Here is a 14,418-nt window from a genome sequence, read left to right as displayed (position 1 = left end):
GGCTAGATTGAGTCAGTATACTTTTTAATGTTTTATCACCTTGAGAACTTCACCGAACATCAACGGTGCTCCTCGCTTAGTCACCCGATGGGTCCTTTGCAGTCCAGGTGTTAGCTTATCCAGCTGGGAGCGGATGTGAGGACTGCAGAGACTCACCGCGGCTCCGCTTTAGAGGGATTCAACAACGCACTCTGTTCTCGGATACCTTGTCTTGGATATCGCGCGGCGCACAGCTGGGCAATCCAGTGGAGGTTGCAGAGATGAGCTTTTTAGAAAGATTCTTCTTCATTTTCGTTTTCCTACGGATTCTCTTCACGCACTTCAGTCACGGCAATCAAGGTGAGCTATTCTCCAAAGACGCGCACGTAAACACAGTTTATACTAGACATATTTTTCTTAACGTTTTATTAAATAGTGTTAACCTTGATAATGTGTGTAGAGTGGCGAAATATGCACTTGTGGCACGTGTCGTGACCATTTCCCCTGCCATATAATGTTTGACCGGTCAGAGATCATTCAACGAGATGTCACTTTCAAATAACCAAAACGCTCTTATGCAACAAACAGTAGAATAATACCTTTGAATATTCACTGCGCTTGACTCTTATTAATTTTCCCAGCGTGCATGCTTTTAAGTGTAGAATCATAAAACACATCTACACCTCCAATAGACTGAAATAAATGGTTTACAGCAGTCTTTTCCCGCGTGCGGACGCAGTCATAGGAAAGTGAGAAGTTTTTATCGCGCGCACCGTGCTCCAGAATGAAGCTATAATAGTGACATGATGTAAGGATTGAGTTTACCACAAATGTTGGGAATAATTTTAGAAATAACTGACATAATGTACGTGGACAACAGACATCCCTAATATTAGTCACTGTAGCCAACTTATTACTCCACATTTTACAGTATGTGCTCTTTACTTCCTAATCAAAAATACACACATGTAGTATCCTGCATTGCAATAGACTAAAAAAATAAAATTAAAAAGCATTTCAAACATACTGTATCAGATGTGTGTGTGTGTGTGTGTATGCGTGTGCACGTGTGTGTCTCCTTGTACTCTGTGGTATAAGCTATCAGTCAGGTTTAAAATAGTCCTATTGATTTTTGAGAGACACAGTGGGATCTGGCCTCCAGGTTATATTTTATTGTTCTCTCAGTTCAATAAGACTGATTCTGCTCCTTCTCACAGACAGGTGCACCACCAAACAAAGCTCACTGGGTGTTCATGTTTGCCTGGCCAGTAATGAATGATGATGTCGCTGATGACACGAGACAAGGTCTAATATAGACTGGACAGTGTAATTATTGTATATGAGTTCACATATAGACAATTCTACATTCCCAGATAATCACATCTAGTCCCTAGGTGGTCGAAATCTCATTTCGACTTCAGTAGACGCTATATATTTGTCTAGAGTATCTAAATATTGAACAAACTATTTGTTGGGCTTAGCAAATTCACACTTAATGAAGAAAAACCATAGTATTTGATTTTTTTGTTTCTTCCCAAAACAACTTGCACTCAATTTAGATAATCTGGGCTGTGATAGTTGTGTATGCGCCAACACAAAGGAGTGGAACGGTATAGATTGGGAATTTCACAGCAAAAATTGGGCAAGATTTCAGCTGTAAGAACAACAATAAAAACCAATCACCTCTGCCTCTTCGCCTGTGTGCCTCTCAATTCAGCATGCCAGACAATCCCTAACAAGACACACACTCACACTATGTGCGTTGCATGCGCATACACACACATACATGTTCACACACACACGCACACACACACACACACACACGCACACACACACACTCGCACTATGTGCGTTGCATGCGCATACACACACATACATGTTCACACACACACACACACACACACACACACACACACACACACTAAAGCTCTGTTGGGATCAGGGACAAAGCGTATGGCGCTATTTGCGCCTTTTTATTGCAATCACCTTGGATTGTTTGTTTGTGGACCCAAGTCAAGTACAGCTTGTGTGCACATCTGAAAAATACAGATTTAAAGGAAAAGTGGGTGTTTTGGGATTTCAAGTATAGCAGTAGGCCTACAACCTTCTCACTTTACATCAGTGGCACAGACACATACTGTAGTATTAGAGAGAGAAAAATATCAGACTGTCCCTTCTTTTTTACTGCATAGTGTGTACAGTGTTCACTTTATGCCATACATGCTTTTGTTACCAATGCATACAAAACCCTAACGGTCATAGCACAGAAAGCATGACGAGTTTAGGTCACTGATACAACTCGAGCCTTAATCTATCATCAAAGCTTGTCTCAGTAGCACCATCTACAGCTCGGTCAGTACACTGCGGTGAGGTGGCATGCTGTGGAGAGCACAGCCGGCACCTGGGGCTTGAATTCTGTAAAGCTATCGAACCAATCACAGCGGAGTTTCTGCAGTTGCTTTGACAGGAACACACACACACAAGTCATGGGAGGTTATTTGCAGTCATCGCCTATGTTTTCACAGGAAGGCAGTAACTAGTTTGAAATGGCTTTGTTTGTTGCTCTGAAAGAGAACTACCAGGTTAAGAACCAAAACCCAGGTGGTGTAAAATACAGAATAAATCCTGTAAATTATAAACCCTTACAATATGTCAACAGAATTTTTCCACACCGTTTTGAGGATGCCTCTCTCATTTGACATTGTCTAGTATTCATGGCGACTAATATGTCGTTTAAAACAGTCAGGTCTTCTATCAGATCGAATTAACATCTTTCGCCTGATTTGCTGTGCTACACTTCTGACATTAAGATGTAGAATACTGCTGGGTTTCATCTTGAATGACTTGCGTTTCCAGAGCAACACGATCCATGCCTGTCAAATTGCCTTTGCAGTAGATAGAGTTTAATTTCACAGCACATCTCATCATCAGACAAGAGCAGAGGGCCTTTGTTTACACAAGTAAATGTCACAATCTTTTCTCTCCCCTAAATCAATTTACACATCGCTTTGTTCAATCACTCAACCACTTCTGTTTAGTTTTTCGTGTGTATAGATGTTGTTTTTGACTATGCACTTTACACCTTGTGTTAATAATGGAATATATAAAGCAGACACTTTAATCCAAGCAACCTACACGTTGTCTGGATAAACGCCACGTCATGTTCACTTACAATATAAGCACGAGATGTAAAAAATGATTCTTTGTTTTCCTCATGGTCTTCAAAAGGAGTTGTCTCAGCCATTGTTATGATAGAAAGTGGAATCTAGAAGCAAGTGGGCTTCTAGATTGCATCAGTATCTTCACATGGAGTTTTCCCTTAATTAAATGTTGTTCATCCATTAAGTCCCATCCCATCCATCAACTGCATGGTGGTTGTTCTGGGCCTGTTGTATGGCTTGTCAAGGTGGACAGTAGATACCATGATTGTGTAGAAGATCCACATATTCATATGCTGTCGGCCGGCCGGCGGTGTATTTATACCCCAAGAGAGTCCCAGAGGACCAGCACTCCAGCAGGGGCTACAGGGGAACTGAGCCTTCTGAGACAAAGACTGGTTGAGAGACTGGTTCTTTCTCTGCCTCTCTCTCTTTCTTTCTCTCTCTCTCACTACACACACAGACACACACACTCACAAGCAGACACTGTATTTAGGCCATGGTCAGGTGTATATGCTGTGTGTGAGAAATAGAGCCAGACATGGTGATTAGGGCTTTCTCTAGGGTTCAGCTGCTGACCAGCCTAGTGTTATGGTGTAATAGTACCCATTAACACCAGTGCTACTGGCAGTCCTCCACCCTGCTCTGGCCTGGCACGGGGCTGGCTCAAAGCTGGCCTGGCAGCCAGAGGCAGGCTGGAAAAGGACCAGCTCGTCTGAATTACAAATGCAACCAAGGCTGGCTCCTGGTCTGTGTTGCACACAAACGATTTCTTGATCCAACTGAAGTTCAATAATAAAAGAGGAATGATGATTAATTATTCCATCCCCCCACCCCCCTACACACACACATACACACACACACACACACACTTATTCTCAGTCCTCTCCAGGAACATGACATTGTTTTTAATCTTATGGGTTTTCCACCTGTGCTTGTATTCATACATGGCACTTATTTAATGTTACTGTAAAGGTCAGAGAGAATCCAGGTTTCCTTTCCTAGATTTCCTCCGGAGAGGGAACACGCAAGCTTCATGAGGGTAGTGGTCGGTGCTGTGCCTTGTTTGGACCCTCCTGTCTCTAACATATGTGTCATGGCGTCCCAAGCTCACCAGGAGTCCTTATTCCATTAATGTGAGCCCAGCATGTTCAGTCCACCTCCCTCCTCTTGCTCCATTTCCCCATCTCTTCATTTCGCATAAACGCTCACGGGGGCCAATGAGACCCGAATTGCATTTGTTTAAACAAAATATGCATGAAATTAATGAAATCAACGTTTAACATTTCAGCACTCCAGTTCAGTCAAGCGTGCCACAGACATAAATGTTAAGTCGATCAGGGAGCAGTCAGGCAAACTCGGCGCCGGCAAAGAAACAATTATGAATGGCAGACAGACGGATGCATGGATCATCCCCCGGCGTCTCTCTGTTAGTGATGGCCCCATGCGGACCGATGCTGCTCTCTGAAAACACAATACCACACATCCCGAACCTGCACACCATAGACAGTTTAACATATTTTTGGGGTGTGAAACTTTTAACAAGAATAGGTGCATTGAAATGTTTTTTTCTAGCTCTTCTGGACTGTATTTCGTAGGTAGTACAACAAACTACATGCATATATACTACACACACAGTATGTACTCCATACTGTATAGTATGTGTAAGTGACTGTTCTCAACCAGTAAAAGTGTAAGCTAATGCAGAATTCAAAACCAGCACACTGTTCATTAGGTATATGTTTAAAAGGTGCAAAAACTTGTTCTGCTTGTTCATCTTATCTCTCTGCTTTTTGTGCCATCATAGCCCATAGTATCGCTCATATTCTCGAGGCCTAGTACCTACATTATATTCAATTTATTACCGTACTCCGTGTAGACCTTTTCAAAACCCACTATTCTGTGTCCTTGGAGGTTGTCACAGTGTAACAGTTCAATGTTTTGACTCAGCCATTGCCTGAGCCTAAACAGCTGTTGCATTGTGTGTCACTGCAGTGTGTCCTCTGGCACATCAGGAGATGAGGGGGAAGTGAAAAGAGCAGTTAGCTTGTGACAGACACACAGACACACACACACACACACACAAGGATAGGCAGATGCACACACACACACGTGACATCACACAGACAGTACCCTCAGTCAGAACACACAGGCTCCTTAGTGACAGTCATAAGATTCCTGTCAGACATGATCTGTCAACTGATTCTGATGTTGGCTTTAAACCCTGTAACACATGGATTGAATATGACATATTATAACGGAAAGTGCTATCCTCGTACTGAAGAATAAAGTGGCACACGCATATCTCCATGTGCTGTGACATTGTGTGTGTAAAGACTAGAATTATTTGGCCATGGGGCCTTTATCAGGATCATTACCTACAGTAAGGTCTATATTTTGTCAATTTTACACAGCTTGCACTACTTCTGAACGGCACTGACTGAATGTCACAACCATGTCATGTTGCTAATCGAAAGTTAATGGTGATTGTGGGTTAATGCAGCTAACAGAGAGATGAGGTTTCAGTAATGAGGACCATGGAGACTGCAGTGACACACTGAGGACATCAGTGACTGGCTGGCCGGCTTTCAGAGCTTATAACAACTGTCCACACATAATACCCTCACTTATTAAGGGACCACGTCCGATTTCCACAGAGTGGCATTTTAAACAGGCCATTTAGTGGACTCCCAATAAAAATGTGTTTCAAATTGTGTTCTCAATTACAGTATACTGAGTTGGTATACATTACATTGGTAATGTTCTGGGTCTGAAAGTGTAGTTGGAATTAATTGGGTGACTGTATTGGTTAGTTGGCAGTGTCTACTAGCTAATTGCTTGCCATGTGAACATAGCAATTAACTGATCATTTACCTTTGCTTTTTTAATCTATCTAGAATGGATTTAGTTGTGTTTCTGAATTATTTATCTTGAAAAGGTTTAGACTGAATTAACCCAAATGCTCTCTTGCAAGGGTCAAATAGAATCCATCGCATATTTCTCACACTATCAATACGTACATTTTGAATTTACAAAATGTTATTTCCCATATGTGCTCCAGATACACCATTTTCCATACATTTCCCCTGGTGGAATATTACAGTAAAATGGTTCCTGTTTTGGAATAGATATCTGTGATCGTATCTCTGCTCATGCTGCAGCCTGACTCTGAGCACAGGAAGGCCATATTGTCTGACTGAAATTGAAATAAAACTGGGGAATGGGAGAGGATGGGAGGGAGGAATGTTCTGTTGACAGCAATCTGACTGCAATCTATCAGCACCAAATTGTGTTGTGAGCTCTGAGGCACTGCTGCTTCACTGTACGTCCTCATAAATATTCATCAGCAGGAAACCCATTTTTGTTAAGATACAAAAGTATAAATGAGCACATTTATGACCGGTATTTCAATTACTGAATGGGAAATAGGGTTTTTTGTGTGTTGACAGATTGCTAATGGCTGTATTTGTCTCTTTCCTGTGCAGTTGTGCTGTTGGATACCACATCAGTCCTGGGGGAGCTGGGATGGAAGACCTATCCAATGAACGGGGTGAGGATGGAACCAGCCTTGCCTCCATCACCCGGTGATGGTTATGACAATCCCTCGCCTCACTCAAAACACATGGCCTCGATTGGATCAATATCTAATCAATGGTATTGACTGCAAGCGGTCATTATGAGCATCAGCGATCTGATCCTCAAAATGTATCCCCAAGGACCCCGGAAAGAGAGAAAAAGGGAATATAACTCAGAGACAGATGATTAACTGGCTTTCAAAAAAGGTTCCTTGAAAAGTTCAATCTGTTTTCCTCCTTTAACTCTAATCTCTGCTCTAGTTTGTAAGGACATTGAGAATTGTAATTGACTCTTTCAGAGTGACTGAATATGAGTCATTTAGGTTCTTTGTCTGAAACCAGGTTCCTGGCTCTTAGCTCCTGTTCATGTCTGGCCCAGGGTTTTTGAACCAGACAGCTATCGTCCTGTCCATGGTCAGCAGCAGTAATGTGTCTGTTCATACTGCTAGAATGGGTATCCAGCAAATCGGCAGGATACCTGTAAAATTCATCTGATTTGAGTTTGAGTTGAACTACTTGAAATAGTTGTTTAGAGTGCATGTTCCTTGCTGTGAATGGTCCCTGGTGTACTTCTGTCTAGCTGTTGACTGAGTTGGAAGGCCAATGCAAGAACGTTGGGATTCCATGACCAGGCCCCTGTTCGGACATGTCAATATCCTCCACAAACTCCTGTGATCTGAAATGTCCTCGACCATAGTAGATTGTCCTCCTGGCAACAGATTGCTTTTAGTTTAGTCTCAGGTTTAAACTTGTGAGAGATGAACACTTTTGAGACTAGGCCTAATCTCTTCGAGGGAGTCCAATCATCGTATTTACACATTTTAGTCTTTCTCTCTGTGCTCCGGTGTTAAACCTAGACCAGTGATTGATTCGGTCTACCTGGGAGATGTCTGGTTAACATTCAGCTCCAGCCTCCAGTCAATCTTGCCTACTGTATGTCCTGGTGTCTCTTTATCTTCTTCCTCTAATCTAAGAAGCACTCCACGCTTTTCACACCCAGAGTGTCTTCTCAAAAACCTCCCCAACCTGCTGGAGGCCCTGCATCCGCCCTACCCGCCATCACATCCACCGTCTCTTTCTCTCTCTGTCTCTCCCTCCCCTCCCTCCCTCTCTCTCTCTCTCCTATCTCTGAGAGGCCTTCTCTGCCCGTGTCAGGGGAGCAGAGGTGATTACATCATGTAGGTCGCTGTGACAGCCGCCCGCAGTGGAGAGAAGGCCCGTCTGCAGCCCTGACTCCATGATTAAGCTGTCAGCCCTCTCCCCTCCACTCCTCTCCTCTCTTTCTCATCTCCTTCTTTCTCTCTGCTTTCTCACTCCCTCTCTCTTGCTCTCTCTCTTTCTCTGTCTCTTCTTGTCTCTTCCCCTCCCTTTTCCCCACTCGCCCGGGGAAGTGAATTGCCCATTAATATTTAACACAGCGAGGTGAGAGGGCCACAGGGAAGGTGGGAGATCTTGGGAGGTAAAACAGTGGAAGTCTCCCAAGCAGCTGCTGGCTGGAAGCATCATGAGGGCCAGTGAGCCAGGGAGGAGCCTACCTCCTCTGTGTTAGACACACACCCGTAGACGCTGTCACACGTTATCAGACAGTGGTGGCACCTATGCATACGTGTCAGTCCTATTGCAGTCTGGACAGGCAAAGGGAACATTGCATTAAGACACTCATCTCACATTATGGTTACTGTATGATCTCCTGAGATGAGTTGTGCAGGGTGTGTGTGTGTATGTGTGTGTGTGTGCACTGGAGGATGTGTATGGTCGTGAAGGTGGAAACGAAGCAAGTGTCTTGACAGAAAGGTTTCATAAGAGTGTTTCACATACTGTAGGTTGAGCTCCGACACTGAAACACACACTGTTCGGTACTGTGTGTTCATGTTACTGAACTGCTGTGGGTGTCCGTGGGTGTGTGGATGTATGTGTCAACACAGCATGTTTTCCCCATCTTCAGCCTCCTTACATTGTGCAACATCTGTATTGTTTACCTGGACAACGTTTTTACTTAAGATAATGTTCAGGTAAACTCAAATCTGAGAGCTAGACTATGTGTAAGGTTTAGAAGCATACTTTAAAGCTGCAGCCAGCACATGCTGCTGTCTTAAAGCGAGATAAGGTTTTGTTGAGTAAAACCGGCTCAGCCAAGGATCCACCATGTTCTAATCTGTAGGAGGGGAGTGAAAACATCGTCCAAGCTGACGCTGTAGGCTTCCCTCCAGCCTCTGATGGTGCCAGGGAGGGCTTGCTAGCTGGGCGGAGAAGAAGGAGGGAGAGAGAGATAGAGGCGGAGAGAGAAAGAGAGAGGAGGAAGAGGAGGGGGGGCGGGGAGAGAGAGAGAGCGAACTAGAGAGAGAACGAGACAGACTCTGGGCTGTGTTGATTTCCTGTACCGGCTTGGATTGTGCTCCCCTTTACATTCCAGTCCTGCGTCTTAGGGTGGCTTTAGTAGGGATGCAGCATATGAAGTTGATTTAGCTGTCAGTCTGAAGGCTTGGCTGGAATAGCATTTGGGTAGCACCCAGCTTGATGACATAAAGATGTGTAGCACACAGCAAATAAGACCTGGAAATGTGGTTAATTCATTGCTAAGGGCATGTTTGGTGTGATTATCATGGCTACCTGGGAATATTTTTTAATTAAAGTGAAAATTAGGGGAGGTCTCAGTATGAGACAGCTTCTAACAACTAATTAATAGTGGCTCAGTTCTCCCAGTAGAGCAACACACGTCCTAATGAAAGGCCAAATTCTAGCGACTCACAGACAAAGGTTCAAGCTGTAGACTCCAATTTACATTCTGTTTACACAACAAACTGCAGATTCAGGCCGAGGTACTGTAGATTCTGGCCCTGAACAGTTGTCAACACTTTAATTAAATATTAGTAGTCATGCTCTGGCTGGGTTGTCGACTATAGAAAACTGACGAATCTGTCCCACGGGAGACCATATGTGGAAGGCAAGAAATGGATGTTTTAAAGAATCAGGCGATTAGCTAATGATCAATGGCAGGAACTCATGAAGTTCATCATTATTTTACAGAATAAGTAAACAATTGGTAGGGTGCACATTTTTGGTTCTTTCATTCCTTTTCGCGAGACATTTCAGAGCTCTTCGAATCCTTGAGATGTTGCATAACATTCTATTATTTATCTGAGACGGCTGTGTTTGAGGTGCTTGAGTCAAAGGAACATGGCTCATCTGTTTTGGTCGGCCATGTTTTGCAACGCCGGAGAGGACAGACAACGAACAGAGATGAGAGGAATGGAGAGGAGAGGAAAAGAGAGGAGAGGAGTGGAGATGAAATGAGAGGAGGAGAAAAGGGGTGAAGAGGCGAAGAGAGGAGGACTGCTGATTTGGCAGCCACAATAAGCCCCTCTGAAACCGGCAGACACTCTCCTGAAATATGCATGACTCATATCCCTGGGGAAGATGCAGGGAGCCCCAATTTATTTATTAAATTACATGAATCAGCTTTAAGGGATTAAATTGGCTAATGTTTGCTTTTGTTTGAACCAAACAGTGCAATAACGGGCCTGGTGCACAGGCAGGTAATGCACCAAGGAATGACAGTTGTCGCTCATGAGGCAGAGCAATAATCCAATCTATTGTCAGAACACTCAAGCTGTGAACCAGGGAGGCAAGGAATGTATAAACACCATGTTACACAACCACCCTGCCATGCTGTGCTGCATCCAGCTCCCTGCCCAGAATTACCCTCAGAAACTCACTAATGTGCTGGGCATCAATAGACGTGTTTCTTGTCCGTGTTTTCAGCGATATTGACTTCCATCAGGCAGGGCTTCCTAGCTGCTGTTACTGTGTGATGGTGTTACATGATAATACCCAAGCTGGTTATTGTGTCCCCAACACAATTGATAGTCACTCTTAATCTGGACGAAGCCTCAGCACGAATCAGCATGTCAGGTTTGAAACGTTTAGGGGATTTCCACTGATGTGACTCCAGACTCAGAGCTTGTAGGTGGGTGAGGGATTTCAGAGGTTTGGCTGTTATAGGCAAGAAGGGATGGTAGGGGTGTACTGTAAGCCGGAAGGCAGCGAGAGGATAATCTTGAGAACAATAACCTAGGCGCACATACGCACAAGCACACATACACACACACACACACACACAGACGCACGCACTCACATGCAGGCACACACACAGACATTGTTCTTTTTCACCCTCTTCAGTCCAGAGCCTTAATCTTTCATTACAATATTTAATCACGGTAATTAATTGCAATTACACTACCTTGGGCTTATCTCTGAGCACTCTTCCCTGTAATGGTATTAGGAAAAGCCGTGATGGGGCGGTGGAGGGGTGGGGGGGGAGGGGTGAAAGGAGGCGAGGGGGGGGTTGGGGGTGGGGGGGGGTTGGGTTGGGGGGTATTATTCTATCCCTTATGTAAACGTCCTGAGGAGCCGCGTGGAAGGGGATGATGGGCGCCCTCCACAGGAAGCAGACCCTACGTGTCCCCGAGGAGCAGGAAGAGGGGAGAGCAGCGTCGGGGCGTTTCAGCTTGTGAGTGGCTCCGCTGACCTCTGCCATAACCAGGCTTAAGCAGTGCCAGGGGAAGCCGTAATTGGCTCCTATCTTGTCAGGGACACACCGGGGCCAATGCCTAATGCACTCCCACGCCATCAAACTGAGGACCGCAGGACAGGCGCTGACAGGGTTTGTGCAGGCTAGCCACCGCCGCGGGAGAGGTATATGTAGATTCAGAGAGAGAGAGAGTGAGAGAGAGGGAGGAGAGGAGAGATGTAAATGCTGTGGAAGAAATGGGAGGGTTGAGGTAAAAGATGCATCTTCATGGCGAGCGGATGTGGAGGGGGCGGGGTTTAACACAGAGGATTTCACACTCCCCCTCTGGATCAGGAGGCAAGCAAGAGAGGTGCCCCTCCCTCCGTCGCCCTCCCCCGCTCTGCCGTCCTTGCCTTCCATCTTTTTCTCCCTTCGCCTCCTCTCTCACCGCGGTCTGTGTCCTCCCTCTCCTCTGTTTCGTCCCTCCTTCTTCCCTTGTTCATTTTGTCTCCCTCTACACTCTTTTCTCTCTTCTCTCTTCTCTCTCTCTCTCTCTCCTCTCTCTCTTTCTCTCTCCTCTCTCTCTCTCTCTCTCTCTCTCTCTCTCTCTCTCTCTCTCTCTCTCTTTCTCTCTCTCTCTCTCTCTCTCTCTCTCTCTCTCTCTCTCTCTCTCTCTCTCTCTCTCTCTCTCTTCTCTCTCTCTCTCTATCTATCTCTCTCTCTCTCTCTCTCTCTGTCTCTCATCTATTCCCTCTTTGCTTTCTCTTTTTCTTTGTGTGCTCTCCCTGCCCTCTCTCTCTCCTCCCCCCTCTCATTGGCTCCCCTCCCCCTCCTCTTTTACCCCCTCATTGCGGTGTGAAGTGGGAGGGGAGACATGTCGCTAATCAGCCGTGGGTGGTAATGTTCTAGCCGGGGTGGACAGGCCTTGAGGTTGCCTGACACGCCACTCAATGAATCCTCCTGATGGAAATGCATTGTCCTCCGCAATCAGACCAGCTTCAGCCTGGCCAAGCCCTTCCCCTCAGATCGGCCTCAGCCAGGCCTCAAATCACTTCATGCCTCAGCACAGCCCAGCCTTCCTTCAACCTTTTTTTTTCTCAGCCCATCCTCAGCCCAGACTTTACCCATGTCAGCTTACTTCCAGCCTGCAGCACAGCCCCAACAGAACCAAAGCCCTCTCCCAGCTGAACCTCATACCCACGCGTCAGCCCTAGCTTTAGCCCTGTTGCAGCTCGGCTGAACAGTCGAGTCTAGTTCTGCCATCCAGATGGCCGAGGCCAGGTTTTGAGGCTTGCAGGCAAGTGGGGGGGGTGTTCCAAGTAGGGTAGCAGAGGCCAGGCTGCGTGGGAGAAGTTTGAGGTCTATTCTCAGGGGGTTAACCAGACCTGTTTGGCTGGTAACAGGTCTAATTGGGGGCAAACAGACTGCTGCTAGACTTCAAGTATCCCTCTCCTTCTCTTCCTCTATCTCCCTCTTCTCTCTCTCTCTCTCTCTCTCTCTCTCTCTCTCTCTCTCTCTCTCTCTCTCTCTCTCTCTCTCCTCTCTCTCTCTCTCTCTCTCTCTCTGTCATTGTCTCTCTATCTCCCTCTCTATTCCTCGCTCTCTCCCCTCCCAGTCCTACATAGATAGAGGAGAGCAAGGTCCTAGTGCTTCTGCTTCAGGTCCACCAGCTTGTTTACTCTTTCTCGGGGGAAAGTTATTTTGCCGTTGCAATTTTCTTTTGAGATCTTCGACCCCTAAAATATGGGGACGGAGTTAATAGTACCCATTTGGCTAGTTGAAGCGCACCCAAAATTCGAATTTAAATGGTGGTCCTTATCAGTGGTTTGAGTGGATATTATGCCCAGAGGACAGTCTGCTCCAGATCTTACACCAACGCAGGATGTGTGAACTGCACTGGACAGGAGAGTGTGTATACTACAGTGCTGTCTCTTGCTCACTCTTTCTAGCCCCCCCAGCCCACCTCTTCTTCTTCTCTCTCTCTCTCTCTCTCTCTCTTCTCTCTCTCTCTCTCTCTCTCTCTCTCTCTCTCTCTCTCTCTCTCAGTCTCACTCTATCGCTCTCTCTCTCTCTCCCCCCCCCCCTCCTGTGACTGGCTGACGGCCATCAGACAGCTGCTTGGACTGCCGTGTGGACAATTACATACGACCACTCCAACGGGAGCTGCTTATACCTGTCATCGGCGTTGAAATGAATACAGCGATTACGTTTGAATTAGGAAGCGGAGCCGCTTCCAGACACAGAGATAATTCCTAGGTTTAGCGTGAGGGACCTTGTCAAGTCAAAATGCATAGAGGCATAACTCAGATGACCGGCCTCCCCTGTGTCCGGGCTTGTTATTATTCTCCATCCTCCTTGCCGTCCGCCATCCCACCACCATCCGTCTCCCAGCACGCCCCATGAATCTCCTCTCCACTCATCCCAACAATCAATGACATCACATTAGCATACTGTACTGAACACTGAAGGTCAACTCGTGGCAGGAAATGAACAGGCTTTTTATACAAATACAGGTTCAGCGATATGGAAAATGTTACCCTGGAAGAGACTTGGAAATAAATTGTATTTTTCTGTAATGATTTGAGAATGGGACTGGAGGCCTATTCTAACTGCCTGCCTGTAGCAGGTAGACAGGCAGACATGCTGGAGGCAGGCAGGCAGGCAGGCAGGCAGGCAGGCAGGCAGGCAGGCAGGCAGGCGGGCAGGCAGGCTCTGTGCTCCAGTGAGTGCTCTCCTCCCATACTATAACATGCAGATGCTGCAGGGCATATGGAAATCAGCTTCCCAGAATTCAATCTGAATATAAGTCTCTGGCCTGTGAATGGATGAGTGCTGGTGGCTGCGTGTTGCGTAACGAGGTGGCCGAGCGCAAAGATGGATGTGGGGGGGGGATTGGCACCCAGAAACATTCAACCCCCCCCCAACCCACCCCCCGAGAACAGATGCCAGCGCTGAGACTCCCTGGCATGGCAGAGGTAGTAGCCCTAGCAAACTTGCACGGCAGGCATCTTTGTTTGTCTCTCTTCTCCTCCTCTGGGACGAAGTGGTACTGTACGCATCCCTCATTCTGTTCCCCCTCCCCCTCCAGGAGGGAAATGGTCCACAATCCTCCTGTGCTGTGGAGATAGATGGAGACCACTGGGCTGGATGAGATCTCCTCCAGCTCAGGCATTCATTCTGATCTCTCTGAAAGAGA

General features: G+C 46.2%; 1 protein-coding gene across 1 annotated transcript in view; it reads left to right on the top strand.

Annotated features, from left to right (window-relative positions):
• The first annotated feature begins 260 nt into the window (after window positions 1–260).
• Window positions 261–14,418, top strand: part of LOC136965786 (ephrin type-A receptor 6-like) — a 92,321-nt gene continuing 78,163 nt past the window's right edge. Inside the window, 2 exon segments of the mRNA XM_067260017.1 lie at window positions 261–339; window positions 6,623–6,687. Of these exon segments, the coding sequence (XP_067116118.1) occupies window positions 261–339; window positions 6,623–6,687 (144 nt within the window).

Source organism: Osmerus mordax, chromosome 2 (genome assembly GCF_038355195.1).
Source record: "Osmerus mordax isolate fOsmMor3 chromosome 2, fOsmMor3.pri, whole genome shotgun sequence".
Lineage (NCBI taxonomy): Eukaryota > Metazoa > Chordata > Actinopteri > Osmeriformes > Osmeridae > Osmerus > Osmerus mordax.
Note: the sequence above shows the minus strand (reverse complement) of the source record. Positions and strands in the feature narration are given on the sequence as shown.